At 51.5% G+C, this 20983-nt stretch overlaps 2 protein-coding genes across 4 annotated transcripts in view; one reads left to right on the forward strand and one right to left on the reverse strand.

Annotated features, from left to right (window-relative positions):
- Positions 1-10890, reverse strand: part of SEPTIN11 (septin 11) — a 49501-nt gene extending 38611 nt beyond the window's left edge. For 2 of the 3 annotated variants that reach the window (XM_034064540.1, XM_031043376.2), the window contains exon 1: positions 10664-10890. In XM_034064540.1, the coding sequence (XP_033920431.1) occupies positions 10664-10768 (105 nt within the window). In that variant the 5' untranslated portion in view covers positions 10769-10890. The remainder of the gene's footprint in view (positions 1-10663) is intronic. The other variant, XM_031043378.2, reaches the window with a different exon arrangement.
- Positions 10891-15494: 4604 nt separating this feature from the next.
- SOWAHB (sosondowah ankyrin repeat domain family member B) lies at positions 15495-17877 on the forward strand. The gene is made up of 2 exons (XM_034064790.1): positions 15495-16024; positions 16079-17877. Exons 1-2 carry the CDS (start codon positions 15548-15550, stop codon positions 17735-17737), a joined length of 2136 nt encoding a protein of 711 aa, XP_033920681.1. The 5' UTR covers positions 15495-15547; the 3' UTR covers positions 17738-17877.
- Positions 17878-20983: the final 3106 nt, after the last annotated feature.

Raw genomic sequence — 20983 nt, forward strand, 5'->3', positions numbered from 1 at the left:
AAGGCAAGCACCAACACCACATGCTGTCAAATACTTCCTGTCCGCATACCAAGGCTCCCTTGTGAGCTGGACCTTTGGCTTCTGCAATCTTCATGGCAGTTTAATTAAAACCAGCAGACTGAAAAGCTGGAAGCCGGCAGGGGAGTGCTGCAGGGTTCACATCTGGCTCTCCGCTTTGGTGCCAAGGCAAGGCTTCAATTCCTTCAGCTGCAGAAGAGGCACCCAGCACCAAGCTCCCAGGCCAGACAATAGGTCTGCAATGGTACCGAGCTGCCTTGGAGCTCTGAGATGAAGTGACCTGGCATTTGCCCGGAGTCCAAGTGCTTGAAACAAGGGACTTGTCTTCCCAAATGACAGGGATATTGCTAAGGCTCCTTGGGAAAAGCTGAAAACATCTCCCTGCATTGCTTCCACTTCTTGTTTTATACATGAAGACAACTCATATTTAATACATTTCTGCTTACTTCAGAATACGCTGCCCAGTGCTGTTCTGCAGAAGGCTTAGTCTTCAGGAACTAAGTGTAACACTTCCAGACATCACCCTGAGCTAATCCAGCGTTATTTTTCCTGCAGCAGGCCACTGCTCACAGACTGTTGGCAGAGATTTGAAAATCACTGGCATTCACTCACATGCTCACTGGAATGGTGTTCCTCTACAGTCTTAAGCTACTCCATTCCATTCCACAGGCTGCTACACCATCCGTCAGCCATGGATGCAGCCCTGCTAAAGGTTAAATTGGAGCCAGCATCCACATCCCCAAAGGAGTTCATGTTGGTCACCACATTCTGCTTTCACTGTCCACCCCAGTCAGGTTTAAGCTTTAAAAGAAAGCAAAAGCTGTCAGATCCAGACATACTCTTAACTTCTGCCCTCCTGTCAAGACTTGTGCTCTAGCAATCCATGCCACTCCTTGTAATAGACTGGAGGTAAATTAAACCCACACTTGCAATGTTATTCTGTGATATATCCCAAAAGGGAACAGAACAAGCTCACTGGTATACTTACTACCCACCTGAACAGACTTCTCCCAGACAGTCCAGCTAAACACAGAGCTGGTAGAAGTCAGTCTTGCAGCCTCATGACTACAGACAAGACACTGCACTAGGCTTTGTTGAAATACATAGCTCAAGGATAACTGTTGGAAGCAAACAATGGAACATTTTGCAAGGCTGTTTCTCTGAGTAACAGTAATGAGCAAGAGGATTTGCCATTAGTTTGTGTCTGCTGCACTTAGTTCCTGCTGTAGCTTTGTAGACTCATTACTCAGATTTCTCATCCTGTTTCTGCCCTAAGAGGTGTCACTCCAAAGAAGTGTGATCTAGTGCTCAAGTGCACCTCTCATCCTATCACCTAGTCAGGAGGGTGCAGAGGCAGCTCACAACAGGCTGCTCTCCCTCACAGCAGACCACCAGGCACTGCATGGCCCCTTAGCTAGGGTCTCACACAGTGCACAGGCTGTCCACACCAGATCCTATTCTCTAGGTTCAATCTCAATGGCTCTTTTTTCCTGGAAGACCAGGATCAGCAGCAGGGCACGTCAGGCATCCCTCTGTAAGCAAAGCACTGAACTGTTTAGCTTGGCCAACTATGCCAGCACATACTACATAACAGCTGAGCACAGTCGAGCACAGGGAAGAACAACTGCCAGATGAGGCTCCACTGCACTGTGCTTCATCTCTCTGCAGCAGCAAGGCTGCAAAGACCTGGCAGAGCAGGTAAATACTGTAACAGCTTTATGGAGCCAAACTGAAGGATTTGGGAAGACAAATGTACCCAAAGTCAGCCTGCTTCAAGCAAGCATTTCCTGCAGAGGACTAGGCAAGGTAAGTTCACATGAAGCAGCTCCCAGCTCCAACACGCTCTATGACTCCAACTGCTGCAGACCTGCCTAACCCAAAACTGGGGCACAGTTCCCATGTGTGGTGCACATTTTTGCCCTTGGCACAAGTTATTTAATGAGAAATACCAAAGCAAATGATGAGCTGCTGTGTATTCCTTATTAGCATGGCAAAGGCTGGAGATGCAGCAGTCTCCACCTCCATAGTGCTAAAGGTGGTAAGCAACACATGAAGCCACAAGCAGCACTGCATGGGTTGCTTAAATCCCAGAGCAGCTGTGGTCTGATAGGTAAGTAACTGGTCTTAAGCCTTCAAAGAGGAAGGATAATGCCCGGCCTTGCTCCCTTCCTATCATGACTGTCCAGGAGAAAGAGCTGGGTTTGTACATGTAGTATTAAGGTTCTCACTCCACACACCACAGTAACAACACAGCACAAGAACCTGGTCCTGTGTAGGCCAGTGTGTGTTGACCTCAGGACAGTCAGAGCAGGCAGGAGAACAGCCCTTTGAGTGCATGATGGTTTTACTTGCATCTCCTCGGATCCCCAGCCTCAAGAGCAGACTTGCACAATCTTCCTTTTAGAGAAGCCAGGAGGATGGCACCAATCCAGCCACCTTCATCTTCCTTCCTACCATTCAGCACCACCGAATCCCACACACTGGGCCATGACCCTCCTCTGCAAGGCACTGCATCAGCCAGAAATACCAGCTCCCCTGCCCTGAACAGCTTTCCATTGCCAAGACATTTCAGCACACACAGTTCAGAATAATACCCATTTACCCCAGCTGGTGTGGATGAGGACAGCATCTATATGCTCTTCTTTTGGGACTCCCTACTGTATCTTTTGCACAGGGACCAACCACCTATTTCACATCGGAAATATCAACCACATTTTTAGCCTGTGTGAACTTTGTCCTTGCCTTCCTTGCATGTAAGCTGTATCATAGCTAGCCTGCCTGGATTTATCCCTCCAGCTTCCTGGCTCATCCCACTGGAAGAAATCATTAGGTTGCTCAGTTAGGCTATTAAGTACTGCTTTCCTTAGGTTACATCAAACCAAGTAACGCATGTCCCATGGAAAAATGCTTTTCTGAGCTCCATTCCTGGTGAGGCCAAACCTGGGGGGAAGGTACCTGTGCTAGTAACAGACACTAGTCACGCATCAGACCACAACTTCAAACCATGTTTTTGTTGAAACAGCAAAACCAACACACCTCTGGCTTTCATGTTTAAATGGTGCTGACCTACAACAAGGAAACTCACCATCTCTGAAGAATGCTCTGTGTGAAAAGTTGCCCTCAATTGCATTTATGTAAACCCAGAGAAACAAGGTCAGCGGAGTTATTCCCACTGCTCACTTTTAAACCCTTCTTCCTTATTGAAATTACTTTTTAATCCTTCCTGGAAAAAAATAACTCTCATATTACCCTATTTGAATAGTTATTTTCATGACAGTGTTTTTCATTAAAAGCGTTAGTCTGGTAATGTTTCTGTGCCACAAGATCCCACTGGATTTGATGCAATAGTGGTAGGTTTGCAAAGGTGACTGTTGCCCTGCTACTAATTCACTGATCACAGATCTGCACCTTACAGAAGGAAGGGAGTTATCACCTGCTTTATATGTGGATGTGGAGGGAACAAAAGCATTTGTCCAAGATCACCCAGCAGATCAGGAGAAGAAGCACTTGGAGCATGCCAGCCACACAAGCCCTAATCCCAAGTGGCTCTTGTAATTAATGCTCTAATAATTAATAATTGCATAACTCCAAGTGCTGAATAGCAAAGTGATTTCCAGCAAGGTGCATATGCAGCTACCTGGAAACAAAAGCCAAGGTCCCCTGACAGCACTACTTTTTGGCAGTTATACATCAGATGCCAAACTAAATGGTTCCAGTTGCTCAGTGACCATCAATGCACATCCCAGAAGGTCAGGCACTCCAAAATAACTTTAGTTTCAGCTTTCAGCCCAGCTTCCTTGTAGTTCAGAGCATCATGGAGGGGGTACCACTGCCCCACTAAAGAGCTGCCCCAGGCTGGAAGCAGACACTTACACACAGGTGAGAAGCAGCTCCCACATCTGGTGCCACTTTCTACCTGCACGGGACACCAGGGACGTGTGCTGCAACCCTGAACCCCGAAGGAAAAGAAAACAAATTAGGCCAAATGCTCCTGGAAAATGCCAGTTAATTTATATATAGCCAATTGCACTTGGGTGTCATTTAATCTCAGCTTGCTGTTGTCAGATACCAGCTGAAATTCCCTGCTTTGCTTTGCTGCTATACTGAAGTGCCACGTATTCAAAATTAATGAGACAGATGAAACAGAATGAGACTAGGTTGGCGCTTTCTGTGATAAAAGATACTCTGTGACAGGACAGCATCCATTTAGAAGCATTAAGGATTTTTCCTGGCTTGGAACTTACACGAAATACACAGAAAACGAACAAAACCAGTTTCAAATGTAATTAAAAGTGTTGATCTTCTGATTCCATACACTAACTGCGACCGACCAAGAAACAAGAGGCACAATGAGACCTTCCATAGCTCAACCTGGCCATTACACAGGTTCAGGGGACAACAAGCAGCAGCCCAGGATGCGATGGTGAAGAGGTGTGATTTACCACCAGAGCAAGTCACCAGACTACTTAGTAAAATCCCTGCTCCTACAGGGGTCCTGACACAAAGATCTGGCGAGTGCATATGTTCAGCCCCAGATGGCTGTGTTAAACCTTATAATCACTGCAAGCATTTGCAGCTAGGAATATACCTGCTCACAGTATGATAACCTAATCTTTTAGCTGTGAAAACTGAGAATAGATGAGAACTGTTTCCAGTTAATTCTGAAGCTTCTCAAAGTATCAGTCTTGACATCTCGAACTAGGAACAAAATAAAGCCAGAGACTATTGAAATATCATTAGCCATGTTGTTCCTAAGTTCATTCTGCAGATATCTAAAAAACTTAATTTTACCAATTAAAACAGAAGGAGATACAAGAAAAAAAGCAGCAAAATCTTTCATCATATGAAAGAAACAAAAAAAGGAAAATCCAACTATACTTAATGCACAGGCTCTTTAGTGGCAACCCTGTACACTACAACCTATGCACATCTGGAGGATGAAGGGTAATCCATGTTATTGCAGAGAGATGCCAAGAACGAGTGTCAATGATAACCAGACACCTTCACCTTCCCAGGCTGCAAATTCCTTTGTTTCAAGCTTGGCTGTTGCCTGCCAAATTCTGTCCTGGAAAAACAGAGCCAGGACCAGCAGCCTGTTATCCTTCATTCATCTGGAAGCTGCCAAGAGCTCCTAGGCTGACTCAGGCTGGAGAAGTGGGTTTTCAAAGGGACTGAAAGGAGAAGATTTGTGTGCTTTAAAAGGCAAAGACTTGGCTGTGGTTACAAGTGGGAACCTCTCTCTGAAAGAATAAGTGCAGGCTTCTAATTTCATCTCTACTGCAGTTTGTGCTCTTGTGCTTCCCTGCGAGTCAGTCACTGTGGAAGAGGGAAAGACAAGCTCATGCTGTCTCCAAGCAAGCCATCTACCAAACTTGCTCCTCTTCCCACCTTCATTTGCTTTACAGACAAAAGCAGTGGCTGCCACCACCAGACTGTCAGAAACTTAACTCAAGCCATGTTAACGTGCGTGAGCAAAGCACTTTGCACACTTGGTGCTTACAACACATCCCACCAACAGATTCTGTTGGGTCTCATACAGCACACTGTACTTAGCACCCAGTTATTCCCCTGGTGAACCAGACTTTGCTCAACACCTTCAGATCCACAAACAGCCCCAAAAGTCCTGCAAATCACGTACAAATAACTCGTTCAGGATTCAGAACACTGCTTCTCACCTTCCACCCCCATCATGCGAGAGAGGTTAGTATAATTCCTGGATTAGACACGAGATGCATTAAGATATGCAGAAACAATTCATATTAGAACTACTGCTGTGCACAGCAATCAGTTCTCAGGAGCCACTGGCAAAGCAGGCAACATATGTGGCAAACCCAAAATGTTTCTAAAACAAGTCTTCCTCCATTAGCTTCTGCCAAGTATTCACGATCAGATCTGGTAAAGAAATAAACCACAACTACAGTTGTTCTCCAATAACCTATTTCCAGCAGCTAGATCCCATCTGAAAATAAATCTGGGATGCAGAAACAGTAACAGAAAATCCAAGTAGATAATAGAAAGATCTAAAGAAGCTGTAAGCTGAGATGAAAAACAACAACAAAACCTCCAACATAAGTAAGAACCACCCCCAAAACCAGCAGTAGTCTGCTCTTTGCCATCACCTTATGTGGGATGCTACTAAAGAAAACAAAAAGCCTAAGCCTGCAAGAAGAAGATTCAGCTCCTCCATGTTTTCAGCAACTTCAAAGGCTCTAATTACAAATTCAGATCCTAAGGCCACTTTCCTAAACACTGGCACAGTCTGGATTTTAAAATAAGGAGTCCTAAAGATAGCTCAAGATACTTGGATTGCAGAGCTCAGCAAGATAATTGTACTATTAGTGAAATGCCAATAATATCCTTTGGACCACATTTCACCCAACAGCGGGTATCACTTATGCTGGACAAGGAGAGAACGCAGTCACAGGGAGAAAGCTTGCAGAAGGGCTGAGCATTGCTAATGCAAAACCACAGGGAGCTCTTCCTCCTTCCCATGGCTCTTCCTTGCCTGCCTCATCAAGGCCAAGCAAGCCTTGCCTACACCCACAGCAACCATACCTGCCCAAGCTGCAGATGAGAACAGCACCGTGGTGTAGAGGAGGGGGAAAGACATACACATGTAATGAAGTAGCCAAGAAAGATCATCTCTTATTCCCACCTTACTGAAAGCATCACATGGTGGCACACAAACCAGCACATTTTGGGTATATGTTTGTTACTGCTGCTCTCAGCTAAGACAGCAGGATGCCGAACGTGGTTTTCTATCTCCAGTCTCAAGCATTCTCCACCAGTGCTAATGCCCAGTGCCAACAGCCCCGTGGTGTTTGTCTGAACCATTATTACGCATCACTTACTACAGTAGGCTGGAGAGCTGCTCAGAGAGCTGGAAGCGAAGGCAGCTAGATAGTGTACCTAAAAAAAGCCTGAAGCACTACTGTGGGGCTTTTCTGTTCCTTTTTGCATCACCTGGCTGCACCTAACTGTTCTAAGCTGAAACAGCTCCAGTAGCTTTTCCAGTAAGAGCCACTGTAGCTTATAGGACTGAAGCCTGGAGCTAAACCAACAAAGAGGATGGACAAGGCAGAAGCACTCACCAAGCCAACAGCAGACCCTGTCCCCTTGGCTTCTCTCCTGCAAAGCAAGGCATAAGCTACGGAGCAGCATCGTGCCCATGCTCTCCTGATACCTCGAGAGGAGAGGCTCACCAAGGGCACAACAGAAGCAACAACCCTCAAAGGGCTCCGGAGCAGGCAGCCAGCAAAACCATCTCTCTCCGGGGCTGCAGGGGTGGGAAAGGGACATATTAAACATGTCTCAGCTCTGAATAAATATTTTACTTCTCAGATTCATGCTGTTTCTTAATCAATCCCCACCATTGTTTCAGAGGCCCCACGCAGACACTGAAATCAATCCCCCACGACTCCATCCACACAACATAAGCATTTTCCCCATCAGATCCTGACTCCAGCTCAGCTCACTTCATGCTGGAAAAGCTAGAGGCTCCAAGACTGTGGCAGGCTGGACACACAGCCTGCCCCACAAGTGAGGGTGTGCTGCAAACAAGAAAGCAGGTTCCCACCATTGTTAACATCAACAGGAGCAACAAGAATTGCCTGAAAGAATTTCCTACTGCAAACAAGGCACTGAGGTGAACAAAGGAAAGTTCACAAACTAAAAGCCTTGTGTGCACCACCCAGGTCTGCTTCCCTGGTGCAGGACAGGTCCTAAAAGCCACACTTGGCAGGTGAAAGCAGGCAAGGAAGCCAAACCCTATGCCCTTGGCCATCTCAGCATCCCCAGCAGGGCCACACAAACCACATCCGCTGGGAGGAGAGTCCACAGCCCCATAATGCTCCCTGCAGGATACCAGGCAGCAGGGACAGCTCAGTCTTGCAGTTAACTTGGAAGGGGACAAGCTGAAGAGCAGCCAAGGCACTGCTGATCTGTCAGACAGAGCAGGAGTTACCCCTTGGTTCTCATTGACTAAACCCAGTGGCCATGGTGGCTGTGCTCCAAAGGCTCTGCCCCACAGCTCCTGCTGACCCTAGTGTCTCTGCCACTCAGAGAAACACAATGCACGTGAAGCCTTCAGCTCCATGAGCCCTGCTCTACCTTCTCGCCTCCCTCTTTCATCCCCTCCACTCCATGGAAACTGACAGTTTCTATGTTAAAACAGATGGAAGAATACACTGTGCTGGTTTAATTTCTCAGATACCATTTTCTATGTTCCCCATGTAACATTTGTATTCCAGCTTCATTCTCCATCAATTTGTGTTTGATTTGGAGGGGAGAACAAACTAGTATATACATATGAGTAAACATTAGTTTTGCTCCTTTAGCTAGGCCAAGCCATGATGCTGTAAGCACTTAGGATAAACAAATGAATGGCAGGGAGGACAGAGCCCTCTTCCATGCTTCAAAACTACTGAGAAACCATCCAGCACTGGTGAAGATGCTGAGAATTAACCTAGGAAAAGGAAGGGAGTCTACTGCCCAGCACATCTCACCATTCTGCAGAGTGCAAGTGGCTTATCTCACACTGAACCCATATGCATCCTTCCACCCTGACGTATGTTTAAGTATATGCATGGCTTTTATCAGCTGAGAGGTCCTATGGCAGCTCCCAGCACCAACAGTGCCAAAACTCTGCTTATGCATGCCTTTATGTTTGCATACCAAGACCCATTTCCATTAAGCCAAATGAAATTACAGGCAGCACAGTACACATGTGCTTTCACATCTGTGGGATCAGGGCCCTCAAATGAAAGCCGCCCATCCCACCAAAACACGCCCTGCTCGCCTGCAATTAAACACAGGCACTTCAGAGCAGTTCACTCAAGTTACTTTTTATGCATGCTTTTACAATTAACATAATGTCATATCCTGCCAGGACATAAGAGGTTGTGACTCAGGAATGTGATCATCGATTTTAGTCAAACTGACTTGCTTTTCGTGTCATTCCTTCTCTTTCCTTTCCCCCTTCCTTTATTCTACCCTCCAACAAGACACATACCACTAAGGGCCCTTATAGAAATATGATTATTATGTTGAAAGGCCAACATTTATCAGTCTTGCTTTAACATTAACTATTTCTTCGAACTCCCTACCACCCCCCAGCAACAACAGCAGCATGCAAAGCAGTAGCAGAGAGGATTAGATAAGAAGCTGTCCCAGACAAAACACCCCCAGCATCTGCCAAACACCATCCCACTGTCCTTTCTTCTCTTATCACCCCAAGACAAGATAACTCTCTTCTCCAAAAGCTGCAATTTGATTCTGGAGGATGAACGCCTGCCCACCAGCTGCTTGGGAGGGAGCTGAGTGCCCTCATCCTTCCCTCTCCCACACACATGTGGTTCTCACACCACAGGATGCTTTATTCTGCAGTCAGTCCCACTGGACTGGGCTCAGTGGAACTCATACTTGAGTTCAGTTTAACTGGTGTGGAACTCTCTGCAGATGCTGTTTGGAGATTGCTTGTTAACTGCAATTAACCCAATCTGTGAGAGGAACAAAGCAAAACACATATTCAAGAACAAACATCAACCATGTCCTGCAGTAAGGCATGCTCCTAAGCCTATTTGTGTTGCAAGGCTGCTGCTCCACACAAAGCAAAACGGCTCTGCTTGGCAATACCCTTCAGCTTGCCTTATAAACCAGCTCAAGTAACTATTTCAATGAATCTTCTTACACTGAAAGACAAACTTCTATTTCCAAGCATGCTTCAGACTTAAGATCAAGGAGTCATTTCAAAAGGAGCTTCACAAACAGCAGGAATACTTCATAGGTATCCTGCTAACAAACATCAGCTCTTGTTTTGCTTAGCGTTACTTCCCACCTCCAGTAACACCACGGAACCACATCTTCATACATCTGCTTTGCCACATCAGAAGATCCACACAACCCCAAAGATCCATGCGTGTATAATAAAAGCTGAGAGAAACGGTCACATCTTGAACACAGACCATGTGCTTATGGCAAGAAGGAGCCACATTCAAGTCCTCTGTTCACGGCCAACATCTGTTTCACTCACAAGCACTGAAAAAGTTACTGGGAACTCGGTCAAGCTTCTCTCCCTGCCCCACGATGCACAGAAGTGCATTCAGTCTGGTCACGGCGGAGTCTCATTCACGTTTCTGCAAGCTGGCTGCAAAGCAGACTTCCCCCCCCGCCCCTTCCCGGGAATAGCATCTGTTAGTTTTCGCGGATTTGGCGGCTTTTGGGTTGTTTTCCCCCCTTTCCTCTATAAGGGAAATCTGTTTCTCTCACCGTGGATGTAAAACCCTCCGGCCACCACATCCCCGAATCGCGCTCACGCTCAGAGATGCGGAGCACGCGTGTGCCTCCGAAGGCTCCCACGCCGGGCGCCTGAAGCCTCCTCCCGGGGGCTGCTGCCCACCGCGTACGGGCGCAGCCCTCCCCACTCCCCAGCTCCCCTTCACGGGAGCCGGCAGCGCCGAACCCCCGACGGGAGCAGCCCAGGGACCACCGGGGACCTCCAAGCGGAGGGCTCCGGGAGGAGCTGCCCTCCTCCAGCCCCGCTGCAGCACAGACCCACGGGCCCCCCCGGTAAAGGGGCACAGACGGCAGCACCTCCGGCCTCGCACCCCACGACCCCTCCGCACCCAGCGCACCCCGAGCACCGCACCCTGCCGTCCCCAGCGCTGCACGCCGCCGCCTGGGGCCAATGCGCCGCCGGGTCCTCCCGCCCCGCCGCAGCACCCACCGCCGGTCTGCCCACGGCCACGGCCATCGCGGTGCGGTGCAGTGCTGTGCAGTGCTGTGCAGTGTAATGCAGTGCAGTGCAGTGCAGTACGTGCAGTGCTCTGCGCTCCCGACCCGCCGCCGCTCTGCGCTGACTGTTAGCACTGCAACATGGCCACCCGGCGAGGAGGGCCCATGCGCAACGCAAAGGGGCCGGGCGGCGAGGCGGGATCCCCCCGGCCCTGCCCTAGGGCCGCCGGTACCGCCCCGACAGCCGCCCCAAGGGTGCACTCCATCCGCGGCAGCAATGGCAATGAATCCTTGTCTTGGACCCGACTGGACTGCGGGGGAAACTCGGCCTCCCTCCATCCGCCGTGCCCCAGCCCGAGCGCTTGTACCGTCCCCTCCACCCGCAGGTATCACACTGTCCAACACCGTCAGCCCCACAGCAAGGGGGGTGCAGCTGAAAATAGAGAGCATCTGCTCCAGGGACCCTACCAAAGGCATGGCTCCGAAGTTCCTGCTCCTACTAGTTTAGTTGAAAAGGAGGATGGGGATTCAGTGAAGAAGTGTTTATAACAGGGCTCAGGTGGGAGATACCCCAGCTGGGGCTGTTTGCCAATAGGAACCCCTAAAACCCTCTTAAGAACAACACAGAAGGCAAAACCAGGCACCTCATTCCTCTTATTTCTCTGAGCTCTCTCCTGCTGCCAAATACACACAGGCTTTTTCTTTAAACTGGGTACACCAAGCTATAGTACAACAGCCAGGTGCTCTCCCTCTCCAGTGATTTCCAGGGGTGAAGCTCCTTTCCAGGGGTGAAGCATAGCCAGCTCCATGCCCCTCCAACTGGCATGCTTCATAAATACATATAAATGCCTAATATCTTGATGTTAAGCATGGTAACATACCTCTTCACCTGCACAGGTGGGAGTCTCAGGGCTGAATTCCACACATTTGCTCAAGTCATTAACCAAAGCAGGAGTGAATGGCCCTCCCTACAAGGCATAAAGCCCCAAAAGGCTACAAAAGACAGAGACCCAACTTGCCACACTCATGAAAGACATGCTGAATTACAGATGTATCAGAGCTACCCCCATAGGTGAACATCCACAGAACCAAAATGGGAAAGCCAAAAGGCTAAAAGCTGAGAGCACCTCCTACAAGGATACAACCTGGGACAGTAAATAAGACCTCAGCAAAACACTTAACTATTTGTACACTATTCAACCTGAAGCTCTTTTCACTCCAAAAGCCATTTTTGTAGCACTATGAATAGTGGAGAGCTACAAAGTCCAGGCATTACCTTCTTGCAGCTCTTCTCAGTATGCTTTGAAGGCCTCAGGAGCTGGCATTTGAGCATGGTGACCCATGCCTGCTCCTGCAGCCCCCTTCTGAACAGAAACCTAAGGAAGCCCATGAGCACTACCTGGCACTGCTCCTCACCCGGGGCTGGGGGTCTCCACCTGGTGCTGCAGCCCATAGCTGAGTGTAGGTGCAGCCACCATCACCAAAGCTGCTTCACCAAAAATCACCAGTGGGGTTTCTGCCAACCAGATTTTGCAAGGGTGGTTGATGTGGTGCTTTTATGACACTAACGTGTTGGGCCCTACTGCTCATATCCCAGGGAGGCTGCTGTATTAAACTCATGTTATTGCTCCTGTAGCAAATCCCTCCTGCATGCATGGCTCCAGGTGAGGAGGTGCTGAGTGTGCCTATACTGGGAAGTGTGCTCAGATCAGTGCAGCCTCTAGTGGAAACCCGATGATCCTATTTTAAAAGTTGCCCTTATTGCATATCCTGGGTGAGGCAGACAGTGAGTTCACCCTTGGTGAATTAGAGGCATGTGGGATACTCCTGCATCAGTGTAACTTAACTAACACAAAGATCTGCATATGCAAAATCCTAATGTGACTCACCCTTCCTTAGCCTGAAGCTGGGAGAGCTGTGGCTGAGTTTTCTCCATGATACTCATGCATACAGACCTTCCTGGGTATGGCTATTCATGCTGAAAGGGGGGGGAAAACCAAATATCAAGACAAAGGAATGTTCTGCTGCCCTTCCAGATCACGGCTAGTGCAGTTCCTTGCATTCCTCATGTTCAGCAGGAAGGAGCAGACCTCTTGCTCCTGACAGTTTCATAGCTGCTGCCAAGAAACTGGTACCTGAGCAAAGGGAATTCCAGTATCTCGTTCTAGAGCCCCTGTAGGAGCTGTCTCCGTTTCTCCAAAGCTGTTTTGCATCACTTTGCGGATCGGGTACATCGATGCTTCAGTGACCTTTTGTGTCAGGTGCAGGACCATTTGTAACATTACACAGGATGAGAAAACCCACAAGTAAACACAGAACTTTGGTTAACTTACAGGACAAAAAAGCCAAAAGGCTAAAAGCTGAGAAAACCTCCAAGTAACTGTTAACTAGAAACAAACACAGCTATATAGCTCCCTAAAGGCAACATCTTCCTGTAAAACAACAGAACTAAGGGATGGACTGGTTTTTTGTGTGTTCAATGTTGCAGTGATGCTGATCCTGCCTCCATTCTGTGGTCAGCACTGCTCACAGCCTGCCTACAACAGGGTAAGGAGACATGGAGCTGTCAGAGCAAGTCCAGGGGAGGCCATGAGGATGATCAGGGGCTGGAGCACCTCCCATATAAAGACAGGCTGAGAAAGTTGGGGCTGTTCAGGCTGGAGAAGAGAAGGCTGCGTGGAGACCTCATAGCAGCCTTCCAGTATCTGAATGGGGCCTACAGGGATGCTGGGGAGGGACTCTTCATTAGGGACTGTAGTGACAGGACAAGGGGCAATGGGTTCAAGCTTAAACAGCAGAGATTTTAGGTTACTTACAAGGAAGAAATTCTTTACTGTAAGGGTGCTGAGGCACTGGAATGTGTTGTGCAGAGAGTGGTGAATGCTCCATCCCTGGCAGTGTTCAAGGCCAGCCTGGACAGAGCCTTGGGCTACATGCTCTAGTCTGAGGCATCCCTGCCCTCAGAGGGCAACGGATGGCAGAGGGGTTGGAACAAGATGATTTAAGTTCCTTTCCAACCCAAACCATTCTATGATTCTATGACAGTCATAACCAAACAGGTTACAACCAACTGTTGTACTACTGCCCAGCATCTGAGCTATCCAACCATTAGTATCTCTCAAGTGAGACATGTTAAGTGAACCATTTCAATTCAACAAGCTCAGTGAGGCCTTTCCAACTCAGCAAGGCAAAGGCATCAGTTTCAGTCCTGCAGGTACTTCAACAGTCACTTAATGTTACCTGAGCGTGTTTAACTGCAAGAAAAAGTTTGCTGGGTGAGAGCTGACATTTCTCAGTAGAAAAACCTCTATTTTTTTAGTTAAAGCTAAGTTTAGAGTAAGCATGATAATACCTCCAAGGATGTTCACATGAAAATACAATACCACGGACAGCCTCCTCCTGACACCTTAGCCAAACACCACTTTGATAGTGGTGTTGTCATTTGCCACTGTTACTTGCTGTTTTATCTTCACAATCTACCCTCCTCCCTTATTTGTGATTACAATTATATCATTATACTCCATTCATCTCATCTCAACAGCTTCTGCTGAGACAGTGCTGCTGCCAAACACACTAGTGACTGTAGTTCGGGGCTCATCATCAGACAAAGCAGAAAGGTATATATACCTTGACAAACTGTACCAAAAGCATGTGCAAAGTGATGCACTATTAACGTGACCCTTACCCTCTTCCCAGCACTTTGCTCAGATGAACACCCCTCATGGGAAGCAGCCATACTCTCCTACAATGTACACCCCAAGGAAAACCAAGAGGGATACACGGCAGAGAATGCAGCGCAGGTTCTCCTGCTGTGCCACCCAAGCAACCCAAATCTGGGCACATGCGAAGACTTCTCTGATATATCACCTAAACTGTAACAGCTAACGTAGAAACCTTAAAGTTTGGTTCAGGGCTGCTTCCAGAGGTTACAGTTCAGCCCTCCTGCAGCACCACAGTGAGATTCATCCTCCTTTGAACTGAGGTTCACAGTCAGCAACCCAAAAGCACAGGTCCATGTAGCTGGCTTACTTGAGAGCAACACTGCTGTACACATCCATCCTGCATGTGTTTGCAGGGTCTGAACCTCTGAACTTACCCTATGGCTTTGTGTCACCAAAACAGAAATCATAAGGCTATACCCACCACCTGTCTGCCTGGGGTTTGTGAAGGTTGCAGACACTCTGGGGCATTGATCTTTCTATCTTAGCTGTAACACACACACACAATAGTAATACCAATACATTACTAATACAGAACAACATTAGATACTCACTCCAGTACAATATGTGTCCAACCTGTCCCAGCCACACAGTGAAAACAGAGATGGTATGAGATATACTTTGACTGCAGGCACTCTTGGTATTTGTGTGTGGTTGTCCTACACGGGTACAATCCCCCAACTTGCAATAACAGCTACCCTGAATCACATCACATTCACATATCTTTACTACCAGCTGTGGTAAGTTATAGACTCTCAAGGTGGGTCAGGGTGGAAGGCACCTCTAGGCTCGCTCTCCCCACCGCACACCAGCAGTTAGCCTCGCACTTCTCTGGCCATGAGCAGGGCTCCTCCAGCCCCACTTCCCTCCCTTCGCACGCTGTCACCTCAGCCGCGCTGCCCCACAGCCAAAGACACCCTGGGGGTGGCGGCCCGGCTGCGAAGGCGGAGGAGGAGGAGGAGGCGCAGCGCACCGCAGCTGCAGGAGGCGGGTACCCCTCCGCGGCAGCGCTGCGCACCTGGGAGCAGCACCGACGTGCAGCACCGAGGAGGAGTACGGAGAGGTGGAAGGGCCGGAGCATGGCACGGGAGCTGAGCCAGGAGGCCGTGCTGGACTTCCTCTGGGAGGCCGGGGGCCGAGCCCCCAACACGGCGCTGCTCCGCCACTTCCAGCGCTTCCTCCGCGACCCAGCCCTGACGGAGCCGCAGCAGCGGGAGCGCCGCGAGTACTTCAAGCGCCTCGTCAACTCCCTGGCCACCGTCCACCCCGGCGCCGCCCCCGGCGCCTCCAAGGACATCGTCCTCCGCCGCAGGTACCGCGACCTCCTCGATGAGGAGCTGCCGCCGCCAGAGGAGCAGCAGGAGGACAAGGAGCCGCCGCCGCTGCCCCGACGCGACCCCGACGGGAGGCGCTGCCCCCCGGGGGAGGCGGTGGGGAAGAGGCCCCCGGGCGGGGGGCAGCCTCAGGGGGCTGCCGTCGGGGGGGGCTGTTCTGCCCGGGGCCGCGGCGGACTCTGCTGTGAGTGCCGCCGAGCGCTCCGCGCTGCCGCCGCCGCTGCCCCGACGCGCCCCGGGCCGCCCCGCTCCCGTTCCCCTCCTCCGCCCTCACAGCCGCCCCCCTATCGGACCCGGCCGCTGTCCTCGGGCCCGTGGATGCTTCACCCCGACGGGCACCAGCGCTGCCGGCCCCCGGCACTGCCGACGGGTCCTGGGGAGCTGACCGCAGCGGGGCTGCCCCCATACCAGACCCCACAGCCGCCCTCTGCCAGACCGACCCGGTGCCGGTCCCCACCGTTGTCCCGGGGCCTGCCTCCCCCTGGGTCAGCCCCATCCGGGTCCCTGACACCACAACGCCCTGGAGGGTCTCCCCCAAGCCGAGCCCTGCCACTGCCGCCGGGCCATGGGGTGCTGGCCCCTGACAGGCTCCCTCAGCCCTCGCCTCCCCCGCAGCTCCCTACCGGGATGCCCCTACTGAAGGCTCCACCACCCTCATCAAGCCCGGGGCCGCGGCCCCGCAGCGGACAGTCCCAGTCCCCTCTGCTGCCATCGGGCCCTAGGGCGCTGTCCGCCACCGAGCTGGCCCTTCCCAGCTCCCCACAGCATCCCCTCGCCGAAGCACCCCCATCCCGATCCCTGCCGCTGCTGTCCGCCCCAGAGGTGCTGCCCCTGTCCCGGTCCCTGCAGGCGCTCCCTGCCAGCACCTCCTCATCCCCACAGCATCCATCCGGCCCAAACCTGCTACCCTCCACCAGGCTGCCCCCGGCACAGTCCCGGTCCATGCAGCATCTCCTCACCAGTCCAGCCCCACTGAGGTCATCCAGGGTCCTGGCCCTCAGTGAGCCAACCCAACCTCAAACCTTGCTGCTGCACCCACATCAAACCCTGCCGCTGCCATCACGTCCTGGGGCGCTGCCCCCCACTAGGCCACCCCCGTCCCAGTCCCCACCACAGTGCTCCACCCAAACACCCCCTGCCAGGCCACCCCCGTCGCAGCCCTTAATGAAAGCAGAGGGCCCCGCAGAGCCCCGCGCCCCAGAGAGCACCCCCCCAGCACCACCTCCTGTCTTCAGGAGCATCAGGTGCCAGCTCGCTCTGCTGGAGGTGCAGGGCAGCCCCCTGGCACTGCCAGATGACTGCGGGCAGCAGCCCCGCACCCTGCCCTCCAAGGGCTCCCCTCGGCACGTCCCGGGCCGGGGGCTGCTGGTGCCGCTGGGGCAGCGGGAGCACGCCTGGCTGGTGGCGGTGTCCGCGGGGCGCTGGGCTCGGGTGCGGGGGCTCTTCCTGGAGGAGCCGGAGCTGGCTCTGCAGAGGGACTTCATTTCGGGCTTCACTGTCCTCCACTGGCTGGCCAAGCACGGGGACGGGCCCGGCCTGCAGGAGCTGGCGGCAGCGGCACGGCAGGCGGGGCTGGCCCTGGAAGTGGATGCGCGTTCGGGCTGCGGGTACACGCCGCTACACCTGGCTGCCATCCACGGGCATCAGCTCGTCATCAAGGTGCTGGTGCTGCAGCTGGGCTGCCAGGTACAGCTGCGGGACAGCAGCGGGCGCAGGCCCTGGGAGTACCTGGGCAGCGCCACCTCGGGGGAGATCTGGCAGCTCCTGGAGGCTCCCCGAGGCACAATCATGTTCCCCACTCAGCCCCTGGCCCGCAGCGTGTCCTCTGGCAGCAAGGTCTCACTGCCTGCAGGCAGGGCAGCGCTGCCCGCCTGCCTCAGACAGCAGCACGGCCGCCGGGCAGCATCCCACCGCACCGGCAGCGAGAGTGACTGAGACGGCTCCCTGCGATCCTGCCAGGGAGATGGGGCCTTGCTGGCCAGCCTGCAAGGGGAAGCCATGCAGGCAGAAAATGCTGTGAAACAGACTGAGCCTATTGGGGAATGTACTTTAAATTAATCTGATGAACTGTCTGAGCCTCTCTGTCCTTCCTTCGGTTCTTGCTTTTCTACCAGTGGCAGGATGCAAACGACTCTTTTGGAAGCAAGTCCTATGTGCCTCACAGGGCAGGCACCAGCTGCTGGGGGCAGCCACAATCCCCAGTGCTAGCAGGACCACGGGTCTGGAGTGTCAGACTCTGGTGTGAAGCTCACAGCCTGGCCCCAGCCAGGGTGGAGTTCTTGCTTTTGCTTACAGCAGCAGATTGGTTTTGGTCCTGGGTTTGCAAAACACTTGTTTACACTGCCTAAACTCTGGGCACTGGCCACGGCCACATCCCTTTTTAATCCCAGGTTAAGGATGAGCCTGCGTTTAAAAACGCAGCTGATCGAGGTCCAGCCTTCCAGCAAGAACCCTCAGAGAGCACCTGGCCATGGCAGAGGGTGGCAGCTGCGGAGCCCTGAGCACAGGAGGGTGCAGCACTCCCACCCCGTTTCTCAGCCCACTGTGCCCACCGGCCCCTGCAGAAAGGAATGCAGGGCACCACCACAGCCCTGCTGCTCCCCATGACTGCCAGGCAGCAACGATACTTACACCTCCAGCCCTTTTCCTCACACTGCAGGACTAGGAAGTGGTACCTGCATAGTGGCTACAGCCTATTCCCATGCCTGGGGATGGGAAGTGTTGCTGGAGGAATCTGTGTTGGGCAGAAAAGGTGCTGTGGTACAGGTCCCAAGCTTGTAGGGGGAAGGCAGTTTCATAACCAGAGCTGTGTTTCCCCCGAGACCCCAGCCCTTAATTGCCTGTTACATGTTTATGTGATGGGAGTGGGTGGGATTGGAATCCAGGTTCAGGGAAGAGATGTCCAGTGCAGTCATTCCTAAGGGTTTACAAATAACAGGCTGGCTTTAGGAATCTCACAGGATTGCACGGATTCTGTAATGTGCTCTCTGAATTAGCATAAATGAACTTTTAAACAGTAAAACAAATACCACAGGTTAATCTTGCACCTAATCTTGCTCTCCAATAGACCCTTTATAGAGGCAGGAAGAGAGCTAAGTACATGAGGCAGGGATGCATCACTGCCTGGGTGATGCTCCTGCTGCTGCAGGACCCCAGCCATAGGACCAGCGGGTGCCAGTGCCTGTTAAATGGGGGCTGCCGGCTCTGCTCCAGCGGGATGCTCTGGGGCACACCAGTGTGGTAGGTGGCTCATGTATTTGAGGCATGTGTCTGAATGGCTGCAGTTTCGGGGAGGAACGGGAATCAGGGCAGCAGAACCTGACCCTTGCATAACATAGTGCTGGGGAATGCCTCGAGTCTTTGATCAGGCACTAATTGAGGTCTCTGCTTTGGCTGGGGTTTGTCTGAGGGAGGAAGTCTTCCCTGCAGAAGGGAAACTACTCTCCCTGACTGTGGCCACAGCCTTTTCCCAGCCTGGTTCTCTCCTTTCCCAGAGGAAAGGGCTTGGAAACCAGGGCAGTGTCCTGTGAATGATTGCTCCTCTCTGAGAGCACAGCACAAGCTTGAACTCATGACAAATGCAGCTCCTATGTAACCTCTGAGCCATGGGCATGGGCACCTGGGGAGCCCTCCGGGACTCCCTCACAGCAGGAGGAATCAGTTCTATGTATTAGACCCAGTGACAGGTTATAGCCTAGATCAGCACCAACGTGCAAAGCAGCTGTTGCCTGGTAAAATGCCAAAGTCTTTTCCACCACATTCAGAGCCGTTGCCACAATTCACATCATGCACCAGCCTCCATTGGGAAAGAGCTCACTACAGCCTTCCTTGAGCCTCAGCTTGGAGCTCTTAGCAGATTACAGGTATTAGGGCTGCCACCAGAGCCTCTGTGTACAGCAAGCTTCAGGGAAGAGACCCCAAATGAAAGGAGTTTGTGAGCTGACTGCAGGTATCTGATGGGGAACATGCCTTTGCTCCAGAGCTGTCAGGTTTTCCCCTTACTATCTCCAGTGTTGTTAAGACAAAGACTGAGAAGGACAGTGCTACCTTGGGATTCTCATTTTACAGCCTTTCCATGACCTTTCTCCATGACGCAAATCTAAGTAGTGCTTTTTTCCTCCCCCCTGCACGCTGTTGCACACCTTGTCTGTCATCTTTTCAGAGCAGTTTTCTCTCCCTTGCAGCATTCAATTCAGCAATCTAACAACAAGATGTTGTGACCACCCTGTGCTCACCTGTTGGGATGACACAGACAAGCTGCTTTCTCCAATCTTTACATTATAAAGCAACTCTAAGGAAGTTTGGAACTACAAAAAGACCTTTCCCTACTGGATCCAGCATGCATTCACTCTGGTTTATCACCCTAGGATGACTTAGGAGTTCTTGGACTGCTTGGTAATACTACACAGCTCCTACACCACTCTTTTTAAAAGCAGCCAGTCACTGCTTGTGTGAATAACCACGTTTTTAAGCCATGGAAACCCTCATCCTCCAAGGTTTTCACTGAAATAAGCGATGGACAGGGTGAAACCCATCTCCAGGCCACGGTGGAAGGCAGGGCCAGATCCTTTGTCAGCCATGCCTAGAGGAGTCACCCTGCTGCCCTGGAGCACCAGGCAGGCAGAGCCATGCTGGTGTTGTATGTCCAGCCCCCAGGAATAATCCACCCCTGGATACACACACATGCAGCCTGAGCATCTCTATTCAAAGCACTCTACTTCCTTACTACTTACTCATCAGCCTGCCTGGCCCCATCCACACCCGTGCACGCTGCTGTTTCCTGATTGCAGGTGGACGTGGCTCCTTCCCTCACACCCAGTCCAGGCATCTGGTTCAGCACCACCCTGAAACACAGGATGTGCCATGGATTAATGCACAGCAGGACTCTCCTCTCACTGCTTATGAAAACACACCTCCCACCTGACGGCTGCTGGTGACAAAAGTCCATCCCCTGCTCTCCAATCCTTATCTCTAACCAACTGCTTTGTGCTCTGAGAAACATTCTCTAAAGGGGTGGGTGTTTATTTATGCAGTAGCCTTTGCCCATCTCATAGCATCGAGTCTGTGACCTCTGAGCCTTACAAAGCTGTGGTTAAGGTGACCCTGTGAGCACAGTCCCAGTAGGTAGGAGCCTGTCCTACCTACTCATTAGATTGCTGAAAGCAGACAGCACAGCAGAGC

This window comes from Melopsittacus undulatus, chromosome 7, assembly GCF_012275295.1.
Source record: "Melopsittacus undulatus isolate bMelUnd1 chromosome 7, bMelUnd1.mat.Z, whole genome shotgun sequence".
Lineage (NCBI taxonomy): Eukaryota > Metazoa > Chordata > Aves > Psittaciformes > Psittaculidae > Melopsittacus > Melopsittacus undulatus.

What these genes read in the sequence shown, in the direction of transcription:
- SOWAHB (XM_034064790.1), top strand. Translation starts at nt 15,548, where the DNA reads ATGGCACGGGAGCTGAGCCAGGAGGCCGTGCTGGACTTCCTCTGGGAG. An exon ending in TCCGCGCTGCCGCCGCCGCT is followed by an intron (nt 16,025 to 16,078) that starts GCCCCGACGCGC and finishes CCGCCCTCACAG; the next exon opens with CCGCCCCCCTATCGGACCCG.